The sequence below is a fragment of the Toxotes jaculatrix genome, chromosome 2 (assembly GCF_017976425.1).
Source record: "Toxotes jaculatrix isolate fToxJac2 chromosome 2, fToxJac2.pri, whole genome shotgun sequence".
NCBI classification, from domain to species: Eukaryota; Metazoa; Chordata; class Actinopteri; family Toxotidae; genus Toxotes; species Toxotes jaculatrix.
The window spans coordinates 13,562,041-13,589,172 of NC_054395.1; the positions used below are offsets into that span (position 1 = coordinate 13,562,041).

At 35.9% G+C, this 27,132-nt stretch overlaps 1 protein-coding gene across 9 annotated transcripts in view; it reads right to left on the bottom strand.

The window, feature by feature from the left end:
* Positions 1-16,854: 16,854 nt before the first annotated feature.
* Positions 16,855-27,132, bottom strand: part of prdm16 (PR domain containing 16) — a 179,713-nt gene continuing 169,435 nt past the window's right edge. For all 9 annotated transcript variants that reach the window (XM_041056708.1, XM_041056665.1, XM_041056718.1 and 6 more), the window contains 4 exons: positions 26,302-26,471; positions 24,465-24,636; positions 21,170-21,427; positions 16,855-20,091 (listed from right to left, as the gene is read on the bottom strand). In XM_041056708.1, coding sequence (XP_040912642.1) covers positions 20,079-20,091; positions 21,170-21,427; positions 24,465-24,636; positions 26,302-26,471 — 613 coding nt within the window. In that variant the 3' untranslated portion in view covers positions 16,855-20,078. The remainder of the gene's footprint in view (positions 20,092-21,169; positions 21,428-24,464; positions 24,637-26,301; positions 26,472-27,132) is intronic.

Genomic DNA, 27,132 nt, shown 5'->3' on the forward strand with positions numbered 1-27,132 from the left:
AATCGGTCAAAAAAAGTCATATTTTGTAAGACCTCAAAATGTCATAAAAAACGACATACGGCCGTAAGGCGTCAAAATCGGTCAAAAAAAGTCATATTTTTGTAAGACCTCAAAATGTCATAAAAAACGTCATAGTATAGTAAGGCGTCAAAATCGGTCAAAAAAGTCATATTTTTGTAAGACCTCAAAATGTCATAAAAAACGTCATACGGGCGTAAGGCGCCAAAATCGGTCAAAAAAAGTCATATTTTTGTAAGACCTCAAAAAGTCATAAAAAACGTCATAGTATAGTAAGGCGTCAAAATCGGTCAAAAAAAGTCATATTTTTGTAAGACCTCAAAATGTCATAAAAAACGACATACGGCCGTAAGGCGTCAAAATCGGTCAAAAAAAGTCATATTTTTGTAAGACCTCAAAATGTCATAAAAAACGACATTCGGCCGTAAGCCCTCAAAATCGGTCAAAAAAAGTCATATTTTTGTAAGACCTCAAAATGTCATAAAAAACGACATACGGCCGTAAGGCGTCAAAATCGGTCAAAAAAAGTCATATTTTTGTAAGACCTCAAAATGTCATAAAAAAACGTCATAGTATAGTAAGGCGTCAAAATCGGTCAAAAAAATCATATTTTTGTAAGACCTCAAAATGTCATAAAAAACGTCATACAGCTATAAGGCGTCAAAATCGGTCAAAAAAAGTCATATTTTTGTAAGACCTCAAAATGTCATAAAAAACAACATACAGCGGTAAGGCGTCAAAATCGGTCAAAAAAAGTCATATTTTTGTAAGACCTCAAAATGTCATAAAAAACATCATAGTATAGTAAGGCGTCAAAATCGGTCAAAAAAAGTCATATTTTTGTAAGACCTCAAAATGTCATAAAAAACGTCATAGTATAGTAAGGCGTCAAAACCGGTCAAAAAAAGTCATATTTTTGTAAGACCTCAAAATGTCATAAAAAACGACATACGTCCGTAAGGCGTCAAAATCGGTCAAAAAAAGTCATATTTTTGTAAGACCTCAAAATGTCATAAAAAACATCATACGGCCGTAAGGCGTCAAAATCGGTCAAAAAAAGTCATATTTTTGTAAGACCTCAAAATGTCATAAAAAACGTCATACGGCCGTAAGGCGTCAAAATCGGTCAAAAAAAGTCATATTTTTGTAAGACCTCAAAATGTCATAAAAAACGACATACGGCCGTAAGGCGTCAAAATCGGTCAAAAAAAGTCATATTTTTGTAAGACCTCAAAATGTCATAAAAAACATCATAGTATAGTAAGGCGTCAAAATCGGTCAAAAAAAGTCATATTTTTGTAAGACCTCAAAATGTCATAAAAAACGTCATAGTATAGTAAGGGGTCAAAATCGGTCAAAAAAAGTCATATTTTTGTAAGACCTCAAAATGTCATAAAAAACATCATAGTATAGTAAGGCGAATAAGGCGTCAAAATCGGTCCAAAAAACGTCATATTTTTGTAAGACCTCAAAAAGTCCATAAAAAACGTCATAGTATAGTAAGGCGTCAAAATCGGTCAAAAAAAGTCATATTTTTGTAAGACCTCAAAATGTCATAAAAAACGTCATAGTATAGTAAGGCGTCAAAATCGGTCAAAAAAAGTCATATTTTTGTAAGACCTCAAAATGTCATAAAAAACGACATACGGCCGTAAGGCGTCAAAATCGGTCAAAAAAAGTCATATTTTGTAAGACCTCAAAATGTCATAAAAAACGACATACGGCCGTAAGGCGTCAAAATCGGTCAAAAAAAGTCATATTTTTGTAAGACCTCAAAATGTCATAAAAAACGGACATACGGCCGTAAGGCGTCAAAATCGGTCAAAAAAAGTCATATTTTTGTAAGACCTCAAAATGTCATAAAAAAACGTCATAGTATAGTAAGGCGTCAAAATCGGTCAAAAAAATCATATTTTTGTAAGACCTCAAAATGTCATAAAAAACGTCATACAGCTATAAGGCGTCAAAATCGGTCAAAAAAAGTCATATTTTTGTAAGACCTCAAAATGTCATAAAAAACAACATACAGCGGTAAGGCGTCAAAATCGGTCAAAAAAAGTCATATTTTGTAAGACCTCAAAATGTCATAAAAAACGTCATACGGCCGTAAGGCGTCAAAATTGGTCAAAAAAAGTCATATTTTTGTAAGACCTCAAAATGTCATAAAAAACAACATACGGCCGTTAAGGCGTCAAAATCGGTCAAAAAAAGTCATATTTTTGTAAGACCTCAAAATGTCATAAAAAACATCATAGTATAGTAAGGCGTCAAAATCGGTCAAAAAACGTCATATTTTTGTAAGACCTCAAAAAGTCATAAAAAACGTCATAGTATAGTAAGGGGTCAAAATCGGTCAAAAAAAGTCATATTTTTGTAAGACCTCAAAATGTCATAAAAAACGTCATAGTATAGTAAGGCGTCAAAATCGGTCAAAAAAAGTCATATTTTTGTAAGACCTCAAAATGTCATAAAAAACGACATACGGCCGTAAGGCGTCAAAATCGGTCAAAAAAAGTCATATTTTTGTAAGACCTCAAAATGTCATAAAAAACGACATACGGCCGTAAGGCGTCAAAATCGGTCAAAAAAAGTCATATTTTTGTAAGACCTCAAAATGTCATAAAAAAACGTCATAGTATAAGTAAGGCGTCAAAATCGGTCAAAAAAATCATATTTTTGTAAGACCTCAAAATGTCATAAAAAACGTCATACAGCTATAAGGCGTCAAAATCGGTCAAAAAAAGTCATATTTTTGTAAGACCTCAAAATGTCATAAAAAACGACATACGGCCGTAAGGCGTCAAAATCGGTCAAAAAAAGTCATATTTTTGTAAGACCTCAAAATGTCATAAAAAACGACATACGGCCGTAAGGCGTCAAAATCGGTCAAAAAAAGTCATATTTTTGTAAGACCTCAAAATGTCATAAAAAACATCATAGTATAGTAAGGCGTCAAAATCGGTCAAAAAAAGTCATATTTTTGTAAGACCTCAAAATGTCATAAAAAACGTCATAGTATAGTAAGGGGTCAAAATCGGTCAAAAAAAGTCATATTTTTGTAAGACCTCAAAATGTCATAAAAAACATCATAGTATAGTAAGGCGTCAAAATCGGTCAAAAAACGTCATATTTTTGTAAGACCTCAAAAAGTCATAAAAAACGTCATAGTATAGTAAGGGGTCAAAATCGGTCAAAAAAAAGTCATATTTTTGTAAGACCTCAAAATGTCATAAAAAACGTCATAGTATAGTAAGGCGTCAAAATCGGTCAAAAAAAGTCATATTTTTGTAAGACCTCAAAATGTCATAAAAAACGACATACGGCCGTAAGGCGTCAAAATCGGTCAAAAAAAGTCATATTTTTTGTAAGACCTCAAAATGTCATAAAAAACGACATACGGCCGTAAGGCGTCAAAATCGGTCAAAAAAGTCATATTTTTGTAAGACCTCAAAATGTCATAAAAAACGACATACGGCCGTAAGGCGTCAAAATCGGTCAAAAAAAGTCATATTTTTGTAAGACCTCAAAATGTCATAAAAAAACGTCATAGTATAGTAAGGCGTCAAAATCGGTCAAAAAAATCATATTTTTGTAAGACCTCAAAATGTCATAAAAAACGTCATACAGCTATAAGGCGTCAAAATCGGTCAAAAAAAAGTCATATTTTTGTAAGACCTCAAAATGTCATAAAAAACAACATACAGCGGTAAGGCGTCAAAATCGGTCAAAAAAAGTCATATTTTTGTAAGACCTCAAAATGTCATAAAAAACGTCATACGGCCGTAAGGCGTCAAAATTGGTCAAAAAAAGTCATATTTTTGTAAGACCTCAAAATGTCATAAAAAACAACATACGGCCGTAAGGCGTCAAAATCGGTCAAAAAAAGTCATATTTTTGTAAGACCTCAAATGTCATAAAAAACATCATAGTATAGTAAGGCGTCAAAATCGGTCAAAAAACGTCATATTTTTGTAAGACCTCAAAAAGTCATAAAAAACGTCATAGTATAGTAAGGGGTCAAAATCGGTCAAAAAAAGTCATATTTTTGTAAGACCTCAAAATGTCATAAAAACGTCATAGTATAGTAAGGCGTCAAAATCGGTCAAAAAAAGTCATATTTTTGTAAGACCTCAAAATGTCATAAAAACGACATACGGCCGTAAGGCGTCAAAATCGGTCAAAAAAAGTCATATTTTTGTAAGACCTCAAAATGTCATAAAAAACGACATACGGCCGTAAGGCGTCAAAATCGGTCAAAAAAAGTCATATTTTTGTAAGACCTCAAAATGTCATAAAAAAACGTCATAGTATAGTAAGGCGTCAAAATCGGTCAAAAAAATCATATTTTTGTAAGACCTCAAAATGTCATAAAAAACGTCATACAGCTATAAGGCGTCAAAATCGGTCAAAAAAAGTCATATTTTTGTAAGACCTCAAAATGTCATAAAAAACGTCATAGTATAGTAAGGCGTCAAAATCGGTCAAAAAAAGTCATATTTTTGTAAGACCTCAAAATGTCATAAAAAACGTCATACGCCGTAAGGCGTCAAAATCGGTCAAAAAAAGTCATATTTTTGTAAGACCTCAAAATGTCATAAAAAACGTCATACGGCCGTAAGGCGTCAAAATCGGTCAAAAAAAGTCATATTTTTGTAAGACCTCAAAATGTCATAAAAAACGACATACGGCCGTAAGGCGTCAAAATCGGTCAAAAAAAGTCATATTTTTGTAAGACCTCAAAATGTCATAAAAAACGACATACGGCCGTAAGGCGTCAAAATCGGTCAAAAAAAGTCATATTTTTGTAAGACCTCAAAATGTCATAAAAAACGTCATACGGCGTAAGGCGTCAAAATCGGTCAAAAAAAGTCATATTTTTGTAAGACCTCAAAATGTCATAAAAAACGTCATAGTATAGTAAGGCGTCAAAATCGGTCAAAAAAAGTCATATTTTTGTAAGACCTCAAAATGTCATAAAAAACGACATACGGCCGTAAGGCATCAAAATCGGTCAAAAAAAGTCATATTTTTGTAAGACCTCAAATGTCATAAGAAACGTCATACGGCCGTAAGGCGTCAAAATCGGTCAAAAAAAGTCATATTTTTGTAAGACCTCAAAATGTCATAAAAAACGTCATACGGCCGTAAGGCGTCAAAATCGGTCAAAAAAAGTCATATTTTTGTAAGACCTCAAAATGTCATAAAAAACGTCATACGGCCGTAAGGCGTCAAAATCGGTCAAAAAAAGTCATATTTTTGTAAGACCTCAAAATGTCATAAAAAACAACATACAGCGTAAGGCGTCAAAATCGGTCAAAAAAAGTCATATTTTTGTAAGACCTCAAAATGTCATAAAAAACATCATAGTATAGTAAGGCGTCAAAATCGGTCAAAAAAAGTCATATTTTTGTAAGACCTCAAAATGTCATAAAAAACGTCATAGTATAGTAAGGGGTCAAAATCGGTCAAAAAAAGTCATATTTTTGTAAGACCTCAAAATGTCATAAAAAACATCATAGTATAGTAAGGCGTCAAAATCGGTCAAAAAACGTCATATTTTTGTAAGACCTCAAAAAGTCATAAAAAACGTCATAGTATAGTAAGGGGTCAAAATCGGTCAAAAAAAGTCATATTTTTGTAAGACCTCAAAATGTCATAAAAAACGTCATAGTATAGTAAGGCGTCAAAATCGGTCAAAAAAAGTCATATTTTTGTAAGACCTCAAAATGTCATAAAAAACGACATACGGCCGTAAGGCGTCAAAATCGGTCAAAAAAAGTCATATTTTTGTAAGACCTCAAAATGTCATAAAAAACGTCATACGGCCGTAAGGGCTCAAAATCGGTCAAAAAAAGTCATATTTTTGTAAGACCTCAAAATGTCATAAAAAACGTCATAGTATAGTAAGGCGTCAAAATCGGTCAAAAAAAGTCATATTTTTGTAAGACCTCAAAATGTCATAAAAAACGACATACGGCCGTAAGGCGTCAAAATCGGTCAAAAAAAGTCATATTTTTGTAAGACCTCAAAAAGTCATAAAAAACGACATACGGCCATAAGGCGTCAAAATCGGTCAAAAAAGTCATATTTTTGTAAGACCTCAAAATGTCATAAAAAACATCATACGGCCGTAAGGCGTCAAAATCGGTCAAAAAAAGTCATATTTTTGTAAGACCTCAAAATGTCATAAAAAACGACATACGGCCGTAAGGCGTCAAAATCGGTCAAAAAAAGTCATATTTTTGTAAGACCTCAAAATGTCATAAAAAACGACATACGGCCGTAAGGCATCAAAATCGGTCAAAAAAAGTCATATTTTTGTAAGACCTCAAAATGTCATAAAAAACGTCATACGGCCGTAAGGCGTCAAAATCGGTCAAAAAAAGTCATATTTTTGTAAGACCTCAAAATGTCATAAAAAACGTCATACGGCCGTAAGGCGTCAAAATCGGTCAAAAAAAGTCATATTTTTGTAAGACCTCAAAATGTCATAAAAAACGTCATACGGCCGTAAGGCGTCAAAATCGGTCAAAAAAAGTCATATTTTTGTAAGACCTCAAAATGTCATAAAAAACAACATACGGCCGTAAGGCGCCAAAATCGGTCAAAAAAAGTCATATTTTTGTAAGACCTCAAAAAGTCATAAAAAACGTCATAGTATAGTAAGGCGTCAAAATCGGGTCAAAAAAAGTCATATTTTTGTAAGACCTCAAAATGTCATAAAAAATGACATACGGCCGTAAGGCGTCAAAATCGGTCAAAAAAAGTCATATTTTTGTAAGACCTCAAAATGTCATAAAAAACGACATACGGCCGTAAGGCGTCAAAATCGGTCAAAAAAAGTCATATTTTTGTAAGACCTCAAAATGTCATAAAAAACGTCATAGTATAGTAAGGCGTCAAAACCGGTCAAAAAAAGTCATATTTTTGTAAGACCTCAAAATGTCATAAAAAACGACATTCGGCCGTAAGCCCTCAAAATCGGTCAAAAAAAGTCATATTTTTGTAAGACCTCAAAATGTCATAAAAAACGACATACAGCGGTAAGGCGTCAAAATCGGTCAAAAAAAGTCATATTTTTGTAAGACCTCAAAATGTCATAAAAAACATCATAGTATAGTAAGGCGTCAAAATCGGTCAAAAAAAGTCATATTTTTGTAAGACCTCAAAATGTCATAAAAAACGTCATAGTATAGTAAGGGGTCAAAATCGGTCAAAAAAAGTCATATTTTTGTAAGACCTCAAAATGTCATAAAAAACGTCATACGGGCGTAAGGCGCCAAAATCGGTCAAAAAAAGTCATATTTTTGTAAGACCTCAAAAAGTCATAAAAAACGTCATAGTATAGTAAGGCGTCAAAATCGGTCAAAAAAAGTCATATTTTTGTAAGACCTCAAAATGTCATAAAAAACGACATACGGCCGTAAGGCGTCAAAATCGGTCAAAAAAAGTCATATTTTTGTAAGACCTCAAAATGTCATAAAAAACGACATACGGCCGTAAGGCGTCAAAATCGGTCAAAAAAAGTCATATTTTTGTAAGACCTCAAAATGTCATAAAAAACGACATTCGGCCGTAAGCCCTCAAAATCGGTCAAAAAAAGTCATATTTTTGTAAGACCTCAAAATGTCATAAAAAACGACATACGGCCGTAAGGCGTCAAAATCGGTCAAAAAAAGTCATATTTTTGTAAGACCTCAAAATGTCATAAAAAACGACATACGGCCGTAAGGCGTCAAAATCGGTCAAAAAAAAGTCATATTTTTGTAAGACCTCAAAATGTCATAAAAAACGACATACGGCCGTAAGGCGTCAAAATCGGTCAAAAAAAGTCATATTTTTGTAAGACCTCAAAATGTCATAAAAAACGACATACAGCGGTAAGGCGTCAAAATCGGTCAAAAAAAGTCATATTTTTGTAAGACCTCAAAATGTCATAAAAAACATCATAGTATAGTAAGGCATCAAAATCGGTCAAAAAAAGTCATATTTTTGTAAGACCTCAAAATGTCATAAAAAACGTCATAGTATAGTAAGGGGTCAAAATCGGTCAAAAAAAGTCATATTTTTGTAAGACCCTCAAAATGTCATAAAAAACGTCATAGTATAGTAAGGCGTCAAAATCGGTCAAAAAACGTCATATTTTTGTAAGACCTCAAAAAGTCATAAAAAACGTCATAGTATAGTAAGGGGTCAAAATCGGTAAAAAAAAGTCATATTTTTGTAAGACCTCAAAATGTCATAAAAAACGTCATAGTATAGTAAGCGTCAAAATCGGTCAAAAAACGTCATATTTTTGTAAGACCTCAAAAAGTCATAAAAAACGTCATAGTATAGTAAGGGGTCAAAATCGGTCAAAAAAAGTCATATTTTTGTAAGACCTCAAAATGTCATAAAAAACGTCATAGTATAGTAAGGCGTCAAAATCGGTCAAAAAAAGTCATATTTTTGTAAGACCTCAAAATGTCATAAAAAAACGACATACGGCCGTTAAGGCGTCAAAATCGGTCAAAAAAAGTCATATTTTTGTAAGACCTCAAATGTCACAAAAAATGACATACGGCCGTAAGCCCTCAAAATCGGTCAAAAAAAGTCATATTTTTGTAAGACCTCAAAATGTCATAAAAAACGACATACGCCGGTAAGGCGTCAAAATCGGTCAAAAAAAGTCATATTTTTGTAAGACCTCAAAATGTCATAAAAAAACGTCATAGTATAGTAAGGCGTCAAAATCGGTCAAAAAAATCATATTTTTGTAAGACCTCAAAATGTCATAAAAAAGGACATACGGCCGTAAGGCGTCAAAATCGGTCAAAAAAAGTCATATTTTTGTAAGACCTCAAAATGTCATAAAAAACATCATACGGCCGTAAGGCGTCAAAATCGGTCAAAAAAAGTCATATTTTGTAAGACCTCAAAATGTCATAAAAACGACATACGGCCGTAAGGCGTCAAAATCGGTCAAAAAAAGTCATATTTTTGTAAGACCTCAAAATGTCATAAAAAACGTCATAGTATAGTAAGGCGTCAAAATCGGTCAAAAAAAGTCATATTTTTGTAAGACCTCAAAATGTCATAAAAAACGTCATACGGGCGTAAGGCGCCAAAATCGGTCAAAAAAAGTCATATTTTTGTAAGACCTCAAAAAGTCATAAAAAACGTCATAGTATAGTAAGGCGTCAAAATCGGTCAAAAAAAGTCATATTTTTGTAAGACCTCAAAATGTCATAAAAAACGACATACGCTGTAAGGCGTCAAAATCGGTCAAAAAAAGTCATATTTTTGTAAGACCTCAAATGTCATAAAAAACGACATACGGCGTAAGGCGTCAAAATCGGTCAAAAAAAGTCATATTTTTGTAAGACCTCAAAATGTCATAAAAAACGACATTCGGCCGTAAGCCCTCAAAATCGGTCAAAAAAAGTCATATTTTTGTAAGACCTCAAAATGTCATAAAAAACGACATACGGCCGTAAGGCGTCAAAATCGGTCAAAAAAAGTCATATTTTTTGTAAGACCTCAAAATGTCATAAAAAACGACATACGGCCAGTAAGGCGTCAAAATCGGTCAAAAAAAGTCATATTTTTGTAAGACCTCAAAATGTCATAAAAAATGTCATACGGCCGTAAGGCGTCAAAATCGGTCAAAAAAAGTCATATTTTTGTAAGACCTCAAAATGTCATAAAAAACGTCATACGGCCGTAAGGCGTCAAAATCGGTCAAAAAAAGTCATATTTTTGTAAGACCTCAAAATGTCATAAAAAACGTCATACGGCCGTAAGGCGTCAAAATCGGTCAAAAAAGTCATATTTTTGTAAGACCTCAAAATGTCATAAAAAACGTCATACGGCCGTAAGGCGTCAAAATCGGTCAAAAAAGTCATATTTTTGTAAGACCTCAAAATGTCATAAAAAACGTCATAGTATAGTAAGGCGTCAAAATCGGTCAAAAAAAGTCATATTTTTGTAAGACCTCAAAATGTCATAAAAAACGACATACAGCGGTAAGGCGTCAAAATCGGTCAAAAAAAGTCATATTTTTGTAAGACCTCAAAATGTCATAAAAAACATCATAGTATAGTAAGGCGTCAAAATCGGTCAAAAAAAGTCATATTTTTGTAAGACCTCAAAATGTCATAAAAAACGTCATAGTATAGTAAGGGGTCAAAATCGGTCAAAAAAAGTCATATTTTTGTAAGACCTCAAAATGTCATAAAAAACGTCATAGTATAGTAAGGCGTCAAAAGTCGGTCAAAAAACGTCATATTTTTGTAAGACCTCAAAAAGTCATAAAAAACGTCATAGTATAGTAAGGGGTCAAAATCGGTAAAAAAAAGTCATATTTTTGTAAGACCTCAAAATGTCATAAAAACATCATAGTATAGTAAGGCGTCAAAATCGGTCAAAAAACGTCATATTTTTGTAAGACCTCAAAAAGTCATAAAAAACGTCATAGTATAGTAAGGGGTCAAAATCGGTCAAAAAAAGTCATATTTTTGAAAGACCTCAAAATGTCATAAAAAACGTCATAGTATAGTAAGGCGTCAAAATCGGTCAAAAAAAGTCATATTTTTGTAAGACCTCAAAATGTCATAAAAAACGACATACGGCCGTAAGGCGTCAAAATCGGTCAAAAAAAGTCATATTTTTGTAAGACCTCAAAATGTCACAAAAAATGACATACGGCCGTAAGCCCTCAAAATCGGTCAAAAAAAGTCATATTTTTGTAAGACCTCAAAATGTCATAAAAAACGACATACGGCCGTTAAGGCGTCAAAATCGGTCAAAAAAAGTCATATTTTTGTAAGACCTCAAAATGTCATAAAAAAACGTCATAGTATAGTAAGGCGTCAAAATCGGTCAAAAAAATCATATTTTTGTAAGACCTCAAAATGTCATAAAAAAGGACATACGGCCGTAAAGGCGTCAAAATCGGTCAAAAAAAGTCATATTTTTGTAAGACCTCAAAATGTCATAAAAAATGTCATACGCCGGCTAAGGCGTCAAAATCGGTCAAAAAAAAGTCATATTTTTGTAAGACCTCAAAATGTCATAAAAAACGTCATACGGCCGTAAGGCGTCAAAATCGGTCAAAAAAAGTCATATTTTTGTAAGACCTCAAAATGTCATAAAAAACGTCATACGGCCGTAAGGCGTCAAAATCGGTCAAAAAAAGTCATATTTTTGTAAGACCTCAAAATGTCATAAAAAACGACATACGGCCGTAAGGCGTCAAAATCGGTCAAAAAAAGTCATATTTTTGTAAGACCTCAAAATGTCATAAAAAACGTCATAGTATAGTAAGGCGTCAAAATCGGTCAAAAAAAGTCATATTTTTGTAAGACCTCAAAATGTCATAAAAAACGTCATACGGGCGTAAGGCGCCAAAATCGGTCAAAAAAAAGTCATATTTTTGTAAGACCTCAAAAAGTCATAAAAAACGTCATAGTATAGTAAGGCGTCAAAATCGGTCAAAAAAAGTCATATTTTTGTAAGACCTCAAAATGTCATAAAAAACGACATACGGCCGTAAGGCGTCAAAATCGGTCAAAAAAAGTCATATTTTTGTAAGACCTCAAAATGTCATAAAAAACGACATTCGGCCGTAAGCCCTCAAAATCGGTCAAAAAAAGTCATATTTTTGTAAGACCTCAAAATGTCATAAAAAACGACATACGGCCGTAAGGCGTCAAAATCGGTCAAAAAAAGTCATATTTTTGTAAGACCTCAAAATGTCATAAAAAACGACATACGGCCGTAAGGCGTCAAAATCGGTCAAAAAAAGTCATATTTTTGTAAGACCTCAAAATGTCATAAAAAACGACATACGGCCGTAAGGCGTCAAAATCGGTCAAAAAAAGTCATATTTTTGTAAGACCTCAAAATGTCATAAAAAACGACATACAGCGGTAAGGCGTCAAAATCGGTCAAAAAAAGTCATATTTTTGTAAGACCTCAAAATGTCATAAAAAACATCATAGTATAGTAAGGCGTCAAAATCGGTCAAAAAAAGTCATATTTTTGTAAGACCTCAAAATGTCAAAAAACGTCATAGTATAGTAAGGGGTCAAAATCGGTCAAAAAAAGTCATATTTTTGTAAGACCTCAAAATGTCATAAAAAACGTCATAGTATAGTAAGGCGTCAAAATCGGTCAAAAAACGTCATATTTTTGTAAGACCTCAAAAAGTCATAAAAAACGTCATAGTATAGTAAGGGGTCAAAATCGGTAAAAAAAAGTCATATTTTTGTAAGACCTCAAAATGTCATAAAAAACATCATAGTATAGTAAGGCGTCAAAATCGGTCAAAAAACGTCATATTTTTGTAAGACCTCAAAAAGTCATAAAAAACGTCATAGTATAGTAAGGGGTCAAAATCGGTCAAAAAAAGTCATATTTTTGTAAGACCTCAAAATGTCATAAAAAACGTCATAGTATAGTAAGGCGTCAAAATCGGTCAAAAAAAGTCATATTTTTGTAAGACCTCAAAATGTCATAAAAAACGTCATACGGCCGTAAGGTGTCAAAATCGGTCAAAAAAAGTCATATTTTTGTAAGACCTCAAAATGTCACAAAAAATGACATACGGCCGTAAGCCCTCAAAATCGGTCAAAAAAAGTCATATTTTTGTAAGACCTCAAAATGTCATAAAAAACGACATACGGCCGTAAGGCGTCAAAATCGGTCAAAAAAAGTCATATTTTTGTAAGACCTCAAAATGTCATAAAAAAACGTCATAGTATAGTAAGGCGTCAAAATCGGTCAAAAAAATCATATTTTTGTAAGACCTCAAAATGTCATAAAAAATGACATACGGCCGTAAGGCATCAAAATCGGTCAAAAAAAGTCATATTTTTGTAAGACCTCAAAATGTCATAAAAAATGTCATACGGCCGTAAGGCGTCAAAATCGGTCAAAAAAAGTCATATTTTTGTAAGACCTCAAAATGTCATAAAAAACGTCATACGGCCGTAAGGCGTCAAAATCGGTCAAAAAAAGTCATATTTTTGTAAGACCTCAAAATGTCATAAAAAACGTCATACGGCCGTAAGGCGTCAAAATCGGTCAAAAAAAGTCATATTTTTGTAAGACCTCAAAATGTCATAAAAAACAACATACTGCGGTAAGGCGTCAAAATCGGTCAAAAAAAGTCATATTTTTGTAAGACCTCAAAATGTCATAAAAAACATCATAGTATAGTAAGGCGTCAAAATCGGTCAAAAAAAGTCATATTTTTGTAAGACCTCAAAATGTCATAAAAAACGTCATAGTATAGTAAGGGGTCAAAATCGGTCAAAAAAAGTCATATTTTTGTAAGACCTCAAAATGTCATAAAAAACATCATAGTATAGTAAGGCGTCAAAATCGGTCAAAAAAAGTCATATTTTTGTAAGACCTCAAAAAGTCATAAAAAACGTCATAGTATAGTAAGGCGTCAAAACCGGTCAAAAAAAGTCATATTTTTGTAAGACCTCAAAATGTCATAAAAAACGACATTCGGCCGTAAGGCCTCAAAATCGGTCAAAAAAAGTCATATTTTTGTAAGACCTCAAAATGTCATAAAAAACGACATACGTCCGTAAGGCCTCAAAATCGGTCAAAAAAAGTCATATTTTTGTAAGACCTCAAAAAGTCATAAAAAACGTCATAGTATAGTAAGGCGTCAAAACCGGTCAAAAAAAGTCATATTTTTGTAAGACCTCAAAATGTCACAAAAAACGACATACGGCCGTAAGGCGTCAAAATCGGTCAAAAAAAGTCATATTTTTGTAAGACCTCAAAATGTAATAAAAAACGACATACGGCCGTAAGGCGTCAAAATCGGTCAAAAAAAGTCATATTTTTGTAAGACCTCAAAATGTCATAAAAAACGTCATAGTATAGTAAGGCGTCAAAATCGGTCAAAAAAAGTCATATTTTTGTAAGACCTCAAAATGTCATAAAAAACGTCATACGGCCGTAAGGCGTCAAAATCGGTCAAAAAAAGTCATATTTTTGTAAGACCTCAAAATGTCATAAAAAACGACATACGGCCGTAAGGCGTCAAAATCGGTCAAAAAAAAGTCATATTTTTGTAAGACCTCAAAATGTCATAAAAAACGACATACGCCGTAAGGCGTCAAAATCGGTCAAAAAAAGTCATATTTTTGTAAGACCTCAAAAAGTCATAAAAAACGTCATAGTATAGTAAGGCGTCAAAACCGGTCAAAAAAAGTCATATTTTTGTAAGACCTCAAAATGTCATAAAAAACGACATTCGGCCGTAAGGCCTCAAAATCGGTCAAAAAAAGTCATATTTTTGTAAGACCTCAAAATGTCATAAAAAACGACATAGTATAGTAAGGCGTCAAAATCGGTCAAAAAAAGTCATATTTTTGTAAGACCTCAAAATGTCATAAAAAACGACATACGGCCGTAAGGCGTCAAAATCGGTCAAAAAAAGTCATATTTTTGTAAGACCTCAAAATGTCACAAAAAACGTCATACGGCCGTAAGGCGTCAAAATCGGTCAAAAAAAGTCATATTTTTGTAAGACCTCAAAATGTCATAAAAAACGACAGTATAGTAAGGCGTCAAAATCGGTCAAAAAAAGTCATATTTTTGTAAGACCTCAAAATGTCACAAAAAAGGACATACGGCCGTAAGGCGTCAAAATCGGTCAAAAAAAGTCATATTTTTGTCAGACCTCAAAATGTCATAAAAAACGACATACGGCCGTAAGGCGTCAAAACCGTTCAAAAAAAGTCATATTTTTGTAAGACCTCAAAATGTCATAAAAAACGTCATAGTATAGTAAGGCGTCAAAATCGGTCAAAAAAAGTCATATTTTTGTAAGACCTCAAAATGTCATAAAAAACGATATAGTATAGTAAGGCGTCAAAATCGGTCAAAAAAAGTCATATTTTTGTAAGACCTCAAAATGTCATAAAAAACGTCATAGTATAGTAAGGCGTCAAAATCGGTCAAAAAAATCATATTTTTGTAAGACCTCAAAATGTCATAAAAAACGTCATATGGCTATAAGGCGTCAAAATCGGTCAAAAAAAGTCATATTTTTGTAAGACCTCAAAATGTCATAAAAAACGTCATAGTATAGTAAGGCGTCAAAATCGGTCAAAAAAATCATATTTTTGTAAGACCTCAAAATGTCATAAAAAACGTCATATGGCTATAAGGCGTCAAAATCGGTCAAAAAAAGTCATATTTTTGTAAGACCTCAAAATGTCATAAAAAACGACATACGGCCGTAAGGCGTCAAAATCGGTCAAAAAAAGTCATATTTTTGTAAGACCTCAAAATGTCATAAAAAACGTCATAGTATAGTAAGGCGTCAAAACCGGTCAAAAAAAGTCATATTTTTGTAAGACCTCAAAATGTCATAAAAAACGACATACGGCCGTAAGGCGTCAAAATCGGTCAAAAAAAGTCATATTTTTGTAAGACCTCAAAATGTCATAAAAAATGACATACGGCCGTAAGGCGTCAAAATCGGTCAAAAAAAGTCATATTTTTTTAAGACCTCAAAATGTCATAAAAAACGTCATAGTAAGGCGTCAAAATCGGTCAAAAAAAAGTCATATTTTTGTAAGACCTCAAAATGTCATTAAAAACGTCATAGCATAGTAAGGCGTCAAAATCGGTCAAAAAAAGTCATATTTTTGTAAGACCTCAAAATGTCATAAAAAATGTCATAGTATAGTAAGGCGTCAAAATTGGTCAAAAAAAGTCATATTTTTGTAAGACCTCAAAATGTCATAAAAAACTTCATAGTATAGTAAGGCGTTTTTTATGACATTTTGAGGCCTTACTAAAGTATGACTTTTTTTGGCATATTTTTACACCTTACTGTACTATGAAGGGTTTTTTTTTTTTACATTTTGAGGCATTACTAAAATATTACTTTTTCTTGTCCCTTTTTGACACCTTACTATACTATGTTTCTTACAACTAAATTTGTATAAACTTATTGAATTGGCCACTTGGGGGCAGTGTGGACACTGACACTGACACTGACACAACTCTGAGGCATCATCACCTTCATTTCATTGCTTATTTACACATCCAGCAATTACAGAGAAACATTATCATTTATTTAAATTTTTTTAACTTAAGTATTTTAATTTGTATCTCAACTATATGATTTGGAATTGACCAACTTGTAGTAGGTTGTAGGTGCTTAACAACAGTCAGGAGTGAGGAGTGGTGCTGTAGTGATCCACAAGCATGCAACACTGAAGTCAACCTTATAATAATTACAGATTGCATTATTCATGTTGGCTTTTGTTAATTGTGTGTTAATTTCCTGGGAGCTTTTGAGACTTTAAGGATTCTGGAGGTGAACAGCTTATGTTGTACTTTCAAATGGTGATGCCACTGTGCTTGCATGCATTTATTTCTGGATGTGTGGTAGGGTGCCCTTTGTTTCTTTCTGCTTCAGTCATTAGTGTGCAGTGTAGAATACACAAGTTGTAGTGGTCATGTGCCGTCATGAATATTGATAGGCCATGCGAAATGTCAGTATAGGTTCAAACTTACACATAGCTGATGCAGAGCCTACAGAAATGGCAAACTGCTTGATAAGGCTGACTGAACTCTTACAGAAACACACAGTGGACGTCTCTTTTAAAAAGCACACAGGTTTTATTGCATATCAATTTCATGTATAAATTCTTCATAGCATTGGAAAGATTACATTTGGTATACATTGCTATTCTACAGAATTAACATCAGAGTCATATCTTTTCAATGAAATTTCTCTAAAGTACATCTTCAATAATCACAAGCATCAAAAGAACTGCAATTTCAGAATTGTTCAATATTATTCTACAATCCTTATTGTTTTTCATTATTTCTTCTCCCACAAGTCTTTACTATGTCTTTCAGAGCCACCTGCCCAAATATCTGTAAGGCAGTCAAGAACTTGAAGTCAAACCTACTAACCTAACCACATGTACAATAAGTGCATCTACGGATTTATTTTTTTCTTTTCTTTTTTTTCTCATTTTTTGATTTGATACACATTTCACAAATGGACATCATTATGACTGCTAAACACGTCATGCACAATATCTTTTTTTTGTTTGTTTTCAATAAACATAACAGAGGCGATATACAACTCAGATTCAAACAAAACAAGCACCATCCATTTAAACCCATATTTTTCAATGATTTTTTTTTCTTCAGACAAATGCACCATTGTTTTTCATTCTTTAAAATACTATACAGTTAAAAAGAAACAATATGTATATTTTTTTTACTTTCTCCTGTAACAGTGGGGGGAAAACAGCAACCATGTTCTATTATGCTGAAATATATTTCAGCGACCATCTGCCAGAATACTTTCTGAAGTTGGCAAAATGGAATACTTCAATGCCTTCAATTCCTTTGCTTTACACAGCGCGTACTTATTACAGTAGTCCATGACATGAATTACTACATATAGTCAACCAAAAAACTTAGCGACCCAAGTCTTTACATTTTATAACCACAAGTTGGAAAACAATGTGTTTACCATGAATGATATTTCATTCAGTAGAATTATAAAAAAGAAAGACTTCTGTCTTTAGAAAAATGAGATGATGCAGCAGTCCTAGTATCACACTACCACCTGCTGTCGTGAAGAAAAATTACAGTGCTTCCGTTTCAGATTTTTCTTATTTCTCCATGTCGTCGAGCACAAGTTGCTCATCAGCTGAAAGTGAAACTTAGTCTGAAAATGTATCCATCTTATAAGCTCTAGAGACCTAAGCCTGATCAATTTATGGCTTGGACCCACATGGTTTAAGTGCTAGTTTGAAAATACAGCATCAGGCCAAGTTCTCAAAGTCCCAGTACGCAGGAAGGACCAAGGCAACAATGATCAACAATACTCACCCCTCCTGCCTCCTGCAGCTATCTACAGTTATCTACAGTAAATGACTCATGCCCTCCATGGCACAGCTTCCTTGTGGACCACATGGAATGAGTTTTCAGTATGATCTCAGAAAGAACAGGGAATATACTGTAAAGTTAAACCCATGATCAAGTGTTTCTGTTTTCCCCGTCCAGAATCAACTAGGCTTTTTTTTTTTTTTATGTGTTGGAGGGACTGACCAGCAGAAATATGTCCACTTAATACTATCTGTGGATTAGTTTACTCTCTTATTTTTTTGGTGTCATGAGTCCTTGCCTTCCTTCTTGCATGACCAGCGATTCTGTCGCTCCAGTGCAGCAAAGACCAAATGTTCATGCAGATGTGACTGTGTTTTAGACTTTTGGACAATGTAATACAGGACATCTAATTTAAAAAAAGAGTATTTGTTGGATACACTACATCAATCAAATGAAAAACAGAGGGAAAGGGAGCCTAATGTGATGGAAAAAAGTCAGATTCAATAGTGTGACAACATAATGCCCTTTTCTGACATTCATAGTGACAGTTGTCCAAGTCTGCCACCCCCCCCAATACTTTAACCAATTTGAACAGGACACATTCAGCATACTGGGTTAAAATGGTTGAACTAAGAAAAAAAAACACTGCAGGACGTTACAATGCCAAATAGGATCTAAAACTAACTACAGCTATCTTTCACTATAAATAAAAACAGTTAATTTCATGGGTTCTTTCCATTTTGGCACACTAACGCATCAAAACCAGAGATTCAGAATCTCCCCCACGTTCTGATAGGCGTTCATTCCTTCAGCAACAAGAGGGATAAAATGATTTTCTTCATTTTCGCTCCTCCAGTCATGACAAAACAATCAGAAATAAATACATACACACACTTCTGAAATCAAATATATAAGAGCGTAATAAGAAAAAAAAAACTATGACAGCAAATGCAAGCCCCTTGGACATGAAATGATTGTCAGAGAACAAAACATTTTCTATGGGTTATTTGGCACATACCACTCTTGCTATGAACATCTAGGTTATTTTGTACATCATATGACAATATCATACAATTTTGGTCCTTCTCTAAAATAATTATATTAACAATTTAGCACTGTGGTGCCTAGAAAGAAACAATACTGTGGTATCTAAGAGGAAAGTAAGTAAATAAAATGATGAGGAAATAAACAAGCAGAGAGAGACTTCCTCTTTTTTTTCTTTCTTTTTTTTTTTTTTTAGCATGATTTAAATTCATTTTCAGCCTGATCAGATTGGGTAACCAATTACAATGGCTAGTGTCCCAGATAGCTCATTAAAAAAAAATTGCTGTGCACATTTGAACATTGAACATCATTCTCTGTTTAATCATTCAAAAATCAAAACAGTCTACTGGAGCTGTCATTTCCTCAAGTAACATTTAGTGTGGCGCTATTGTTGATTCTGCTCTTACGACTGAAACGAGATCAGTAAATGAGTTGCCCATGATTGGTGGGGAAAACCTGGAGACAGTGCACGCGCCCACTATGTTCCTGGTGAAACAGCACCACCATGTGGACATGCAGTGCTAATGCAGTGCTGATGCTGCAGTGCTTGTAGTAGGCGGTGTACACAGACTTTAGAGACATACTAGTCATTAAGAGTCTTTATGAGAGCCTTATGCAGGGTCTCTGTGGTGCTGGAGTGAGCCTTGTGGACTTGGGGAGGATCAGAGTAATGCAGAGTTTCAATGCTGTTGAGAAGCATTCATCATGTCCTTCACATCAACAGGAGCTTAGCAGTGCTTTCTCTTTGACAGAGTCTTGCGAGACCCCTCACCTAGGGACAATCTCTACCTCCTCTCTCTCTCTCTCTCTCTCTCTCTCTCTCACTCACACTCACACACACAAATGAACACACATATCCACGCAAACACATTCTTCCTATCTTGTATCTATGTGACACTGAATAAGTTCTCTGGGCCTCCACGTCTTCTCACTACTCATGTCCACTCAGTCTCTTGTTTCTATCTGTTTGCGAAACTTATGTTCCTCCTACTCTTCCTCCCACCTCTTCTCTCTCTCTCTCGTCTATATGTGGTTGAGCGGGTGAAAGCTGCTCGTCTCAGACGGTCCACCTCCCATGCTCAGCCAAGCGTCCAGAGAGTTCTGGGAGGGCGCGTGCAAAGGGTTGTTCTCCGAGAGAGACAGCATCATTGCATAAGCCTGTGGGAGAAGACAAGTGGACTTTTAAGGAGAGAAAAATATTTGGTTCAGTCTTTTCAAACACAGTTTTTAGTAATCTAGTAACCATATAATTTCTTGACAATATACATTTTAATGATGATTTATTAGACTGTTTTAAAACTAATGATCACAGGAAAGATAAGAGCAGTTTACAGGGAATATGTTAGACGGTTATGTGGAAAGTCAAGCTTAAGAGGAAAGTTGAGATGCTTTTTAGCTACAGTTCCACCCTCTGGATCAACAACCTTTTCCTTTATCAAGCACCTGAAAATGTGAAAGGATCCATCTCATCCCTTATCTTTGTATCCACAGGATTAATTCTGTCTCTAATCATGTCTTATCAGAAGAAGTCTTTCCTCTCCCTCCCTCTTTTAGTGGACATCCAAAAGCCATTCACATACCTGGGTTTTAGCCTGCCTGTACAATGTCTCTTTCAATGCCTCCGACTCTAGTGAAGTGTTAAATATGTCTTTAACATCAAAAGGTTGCTCGTCACTGGCTGCTTTACGCAACCCATCCAGGCTCTTGGGAAAGCTGGGCAGACCTTCCAGGTCCAAGAGAGAGCCCTCCTCCTCTATACACCTGCACACCGAGGGATGGATGGATGGCAGAAAAATGGCAGTATGGATGTGTTGGTAGGTGGATGGATGGATGGATGGATGGATGGATGTAGTGATGGGATTGATGGAGCGTTAATGGCAATAGAGGAAGAAGGAAATTAATGAAGGAAGTTTGGGTAAAAGAAAAAATGATGAGAAGAGAAAAGGAAAGGTATGATTAATAAAGGGATAGACAGGAAAAGGGAATAGTTTGGGAGAAGAAAAAGGAGAGACGAGAAGGAGCAGAAGCTGACCTAAGATTAGCTAAAGTGAAATACAGACATTTTTATTTTTGGGGAATCTACATGTTGTACATGTTAGTTGGTATAAAGAGTGGTTTCAGCTGATAGATACAACATATGGTGTACGCTGGCTGTGGCTGTTAAGTGTAGATTCAGGTAAACAGTATCCTGAACCCTGACTAATGTGGTTTTCTGTTTAGATAACGAGATGAAGACCTGCGGGTGTGTTCATAGCTCATAGCCAATGGAGCTGTCTCTGCCTCTTCCTCTTCCTCGTCCTCTTCATACACTCCTGTTGTGACAGGAGACGGGGACTCAGGTGCCTCATCGTGAGACTTCTCTGTCAGGCTGCCTTCCTCCTCCTCCTCATCGTCGCCTTCCACTTCCTCTTCCTCTTCTTCCAGCCCCTGGAGACCTAGCTTGGAGTTGGACAAACTGTGGCTTGGTGGGCGCTCCTCCTCAGCCTGGTCTGATCTGCAGAGGGATTGAAGGACAAGGCAGTATCAGAAATCACTGCCATTTTCCTGCTGTATTAGTGGCATATCAGTAAAGTTATGTTTGGCCAGGTACCGTGTGTTCCTTGCAGGGAAAAAAAATTCTAAAATTGTGAAAAGCAGCAAACAGTTCTCTTAGCTTGGAGAATGTTTAGAGGATCTAGAAAGATGTTTAGAGGAACTAGAAATCCCTTGTTCTTCTGCACTGACTTTAAACAGTTTCTTTTTTCTTATGGCTATTATGAGTCCCCCTTTATTTAAATCGTCGAGTGCTCTTGTTATTGTTCAACAACAATGATTAAAAAGTAAGAAGGAGTTGTTTTAGTTTGCTCTCTGGGGTCCATGTCCAGTCTGGATATGGGTGGATGTTACCATTTCCTGACCAGCTAAAGACATGACTCATCATGGGCAGAGAGAGAACATAAATAATCTGTTGACAGCGCGCACAGTCCAACTCCAGCGTCCACACAAACAACATGGGTGCCGACAGTGTGCGTGGAGCCCTTTTCAAACGGCCCAGACATGATTAATTGGTCGGCTCCAACGGAGCAGGAGATGGCCCCGCTTCAGACTGTTTCCTCTACACTCTGTAATGGTGGAACATACTTTGTGTGACTGAAGGAAGACGATGGCTGATCTGCAAACAGGCTATCAGCACACCACCATTATGACCTGCCATCTGTACATTTTCCAGCCAGCACCCCAGCTCCCCCTCCATCACCCCCAGACCACGATGTCATGGCTCATGATATCATTTCCTCTGGGACGGCAAATTTACCCCTTCCATTTTTTTGCCACACAGTGGACATTTATCAAATCAGACAGGATTACCTCTGGGAAGGGGTGTACAGGGACAGGATTGGGTCACACACAGTGGGTGGGTAAATGCGAGTAGAGGGACTTTTGGGGGAGGTGGAGTTCTCCTCTTTCAATCTAGATTAAATATCACCATAATCAAATTGCAGAGCTGGTTGGCGGGGAAAAAGTCCATGCTTGTGTACAGAGAAAGAAGCGTAGCTCTGACATAGGGGGCCCTGGGTTTTGTCATTTAGTCTAAACACGTCAGTTGGGTGTTTGTGTTAGCAGGCTAGGGGCATGGGTATAGTCAGTGGATAGGGGAAGAGCTCCATCATCAGTGGATCTCCTAGATAAATGCCTCAACCCGAGTCCCCCTCAGGGTCCAAACTGCCAGCCACTGAAGCCCAGTCCCAGACGAGGAACCAGCTCCAACTTTAGATTTATCCAAACCATAGAGCTCAAGACATGGCCTGGGCTCTTGTTCCAGTCCTAATTATGCCCTGGATTACGGTCCAGGGGAGACAGATACCTCTTAGTCCTTCAACACTGCAGTGTTGGAAATATCCATGGACATCTAAACCCTCTAACTCTTTTGTTTGAAACTATCCACCCTCAGAGCAGCAGTGCTGCCTCAGCTTCTTCGACGTCCCCAGCTTGGAAACTAGTCAAACAAAGTTTTCATGTGAAAACAAGAGCTACCAGGGACTTTTATTTTGACTGGCTATGATGTTGAAAGAGGGGTTTTAAAGGAGGAGAAACTACATCGCAAGGGCGGTTAAGAGTGATTACAGATAGTCATCCATGAATGTGTGTTTGCGTTTGGCGTTTGACTTCAGTCACTCAGAGGGAGAATAAACAGTGGGCTGTCTGGTGGGAGGACAGAAAGCATAACACTTAGTCTGAATTACAGATATTAAAATGTCAGGCCAGTTTGTTGTGGATGAGACTCAGTATTGATCCCAGATGGCAGAGGGGCTAAATTGCCACTGGGTCTGCTGGCCATAATGCGTGTTGACAAGAGGGAGGGGGGATGATGGAGGAAGAAGCAGACGGAAAGTGAGACTACCAGAAAGGAATTCACATCACGAACGAGAGAAAGATGAAGAGTGTATGGAGTCAAGGAAAGAGGGCAAACCACTGACTGACAGAGAAAAACATTTCATCCTCCTTTTCTTTGGCAATACCCTCTACTCGCCTGAAACCGCTGAAGCGTCCGAACGAGCTGAGCTACTAACAATTGAAAGCAATTCAGGACTTAAAACATGAGGCTGACCTTTTCATTCTCTGACCAGATTGGCTGTTAGGTTTAAAAATAGGGCAGCCATTTTCATCACTTTTCAAGAAAGTTATGGTTTTTAGAGTGCAGAAGAAACACACACAGGATGATCGCTCCTGCCGGAGTTACCGATAAGCAGAGTAAATGACCAGTCCAGTCCAGCAGCATTCAGCTGGTATATATTGCAGCTCTCCATAAAAGACAGTTCTTATAAAGTTTTAGACATGTCTGAAGAATGTCAAACTGGAAAAACTTTAACTGTTGAGATGGACTTGTGCTAGTCTACATACATTTTTAAATAATTTAAAATCATTTTTAAGTGATGTAATGTGTTTAAAATGGGAAGGTGGAAAATTGGTTATATTCAAAAAATTCAATTACATACTAAACTCACCTAATTTTATTTTTATTTTGTTGAAATACACTTTTGTTCCACAATGCTATGCACAAAAAATGGGAATGGGAATGGGAAAACATCTTGTTTTGTTTTGTTTTTTATTTTTGTAAAGTTTAATTAGCAGCGGTATTGAAAAAAACTGCACCTGAATTAACTGGGAACTAGGACACAACTCTGATGATCTGGCGTGACTATTGCCAAGCATCTATAAGCCACTAGAGAGCACTGTGCACCAAGTACCAGCATATATGCTGTTATGCACAGGAGAGAAGGAAGGGACTGTTGCTTTTACTTACTTTTACCTGTTAGGACTGAATGTCCTGATAAGATGTGAAGGTTTAAAAAGTTCCTCGAAGTGAGGTCATTTGACTGTTTTTACTTCTTTAGTGTTTGAATTGAGGTTGGATTTAGGATGAGGTAAGAGGTAAGAATTAGAGTTTGGCATTAAAAGTAGCAGGGTAGACTCCTGGATCAAATGTAATCACTGAAGGTCTTCGCAAAAATCATAATACAAATGTGATCCGTGCAAGCGTGTTTCTTTGTTACCTCTTATCCATGGAGCTGGAGGCCTGGTTCATCTCACTGTTGGAAATGAAGTTGCGGATTTCTGAGAAGTATGAGTCCTCCTTCTCGTCTAAAAGTGCATGATTGTCTGGCTCGGAGTTTGGCGAGGAGATGGTGGTTCCTAGGTTGGAAAGCATCCCGGACTGTTGGCTCACTGTTGGGGAAAGCGTGCAGACATACACATCCACACGCATAAACACACATGGACATGCACACCAGCCACATACACATACACACAACCAAACACAGAAAGGCGATTAGTTTGATGATCATCAGACGCATGTAATAGATGAGTAAATTTCATCACGGTTATTAAGCACATTATTCACATTTTAATATTATATCAAAGAGCTGAGATTGGGCATTTTCTTTCTTTTTTTTTTGGTTAAAACTCTGTGAAACCGAGTTGAACATATTTTGACAAACAGGAAAATGTTTATGGAATCTTATGTAAAGGATAAACAGTGGCAAAAAAACCAAAGCCTTGTTACATTTTGTCAGAAAAACTTTATGTGGTCTCATATGTGGTTAATCTTCTTGCATTTGTCATCTTATTTTTGAATAACTCTCTACTCTTATTCTCAGAAATTATAAGAGGAGGATGTGACACTGTCCTAATAGAGCTGAACTGAACTGAGCTGTACGGATTGTTCTGATTACTGTCCCATTCACTTTCCCCCTGTTGTCTCGCTCATTTGACAACACTGGCCCATCCCTCTCATACAGTCTGAGCTGGTCAGACATGCTGTTTACTGGCAGCACCCATCTGAATATTCAGGCACACTCACACACAGGAGATGCCCAGATTAACCACAGTCTTCCACTCTTGGCCAGAATATAGTCAAACACAAACCCTACTTTAGACCTCATATTTAGGTAACATTTATAGGTTTAGAAAAATATTTTCCCTTCATGTTGTTACAATTCTGTTCTCATTCTTACAGATTTTACAACATTTCTCTTGGATGTATGTCAGTGGCATTTAAGGACAAAATATAAGAATATCCATGCTTATGTTTAAGTTAAGGATAGTGCTGGAGGGCAGCATATAACATGTTGAATAAAAGAGAATATCCTCCAAAAATATCATTTTGCCAGCAGGAGCCAGTCGGTGTTTTCTCAATCTGTATCTTTACAATTCATATTGAATAAGTTTAGCATATGCCATAGTTTACTTCAATTTGACTCAGAATTAGGAATCAGTTTTCAGTTTTCTAACCAAGGACACATCAGGAAACATCTGGTCACCCTGCCACAAGGAACTTGTTTATGAATTGCCTCTTATTAACATACTCATGTCAAACAATGGCATTCTTTGGTATATGAGAAATTTAGTTTGTACGTTGGTCATGTCACAGCAGTTTACAGCTCCACTGGGACTAAGTTGCACAAGTGCATTGCCTTGTTTCATCAGGGTGTCATTTTGAATTTAAAATGTTAACACAGTTGTAAAGCATGGATCACTTGGATGTAAATGCTCTAACACGCAATCACTCAGTTCAAAAACTTTGTTTTCCATCCCTCCATGGGGGCATACTTCCATGACGGATATAAAAAGGCTGTTTTTGGCAACACGGTAGGAAAAGTAAGTGTGAATTCTTTAATTAAGTGGTTTTCCCACTTTAAATCATTCACAACACCAAACTAAATATTTATTGAGGTGAAGATTTAAAATTTTCCAAATGGGTAATGTGAGCCATTCATTATTCAGTCCATTACCATAACACAAAATACCGAGTCTCTGTTTAATAAGTACATTGCCGTTCTCACAGCCTCACTTTTCTCAGCGAAAACTGAGTCATAGATGCTGCAAACTGACCAGGAATGTTCTCATGCTCGTGCTTCTTGAGATGGCGGTCGAGGTTGGTTTGCTGACCAAAGCAGCGGTTGCACAAGTGACACTTGAAGGGTTTCTCCTTGTTATGGATGTTGCGAACGTGGCGTTGAAGATTGGACGAGATGCTGAATGAGCGGTCACAGTATTTACACCTGTCAAAGGAGAACAGAAGGACGCGGATGTGGGTTACAAGAGGAGCAGAGTGAGCGAGGACTGCTATTTGACCACAGAAGAAGCCAGGGTTCATGGTGATTTCATTATCCACCGGCTGAGGTGAGCAAGAAATTCCTTAAGGCTCACATTAATTGTCAAAAAAAAATTGGACTTTTAAAGAAGGAACATATTAGTTTTAGACATTTTTATAAGGAGCACAACTTAGAAAACCTTTTTGTAACTGGAATGAAGAGAATAATGGGAAGCCTGGATGCAAATGAATCCAGCAGAGTCAGTTCAAAAAAATTCTTACTGGTTGTGTTGCCAATGTCATTTTAAAAATACAGTTTTCATTCTCTTTTTTAATGTTTTTATCCAGTTTTCTCAACAGATGCATTGATCAAATCCCTCAACTCGGGGGATCTGGCGATAATAACTTCCAATCTGATCCCAGTACTCTCTTTTTCCCAGAATGGAATTTTTATACCACAGCTTATTGGAATCACTTTTATGTACGTAAAATTAGACCAGGAATAGCTGTGGCTCAAAAAACTGTCAGCTGCCCACTGTGGCTTAATGAATGTTACTGATAGGTCATTGACAAACAAAATTTACAGCTTGTGTCTGGTCCACTTAATAAGGCTTGTATTGGAACCTGAT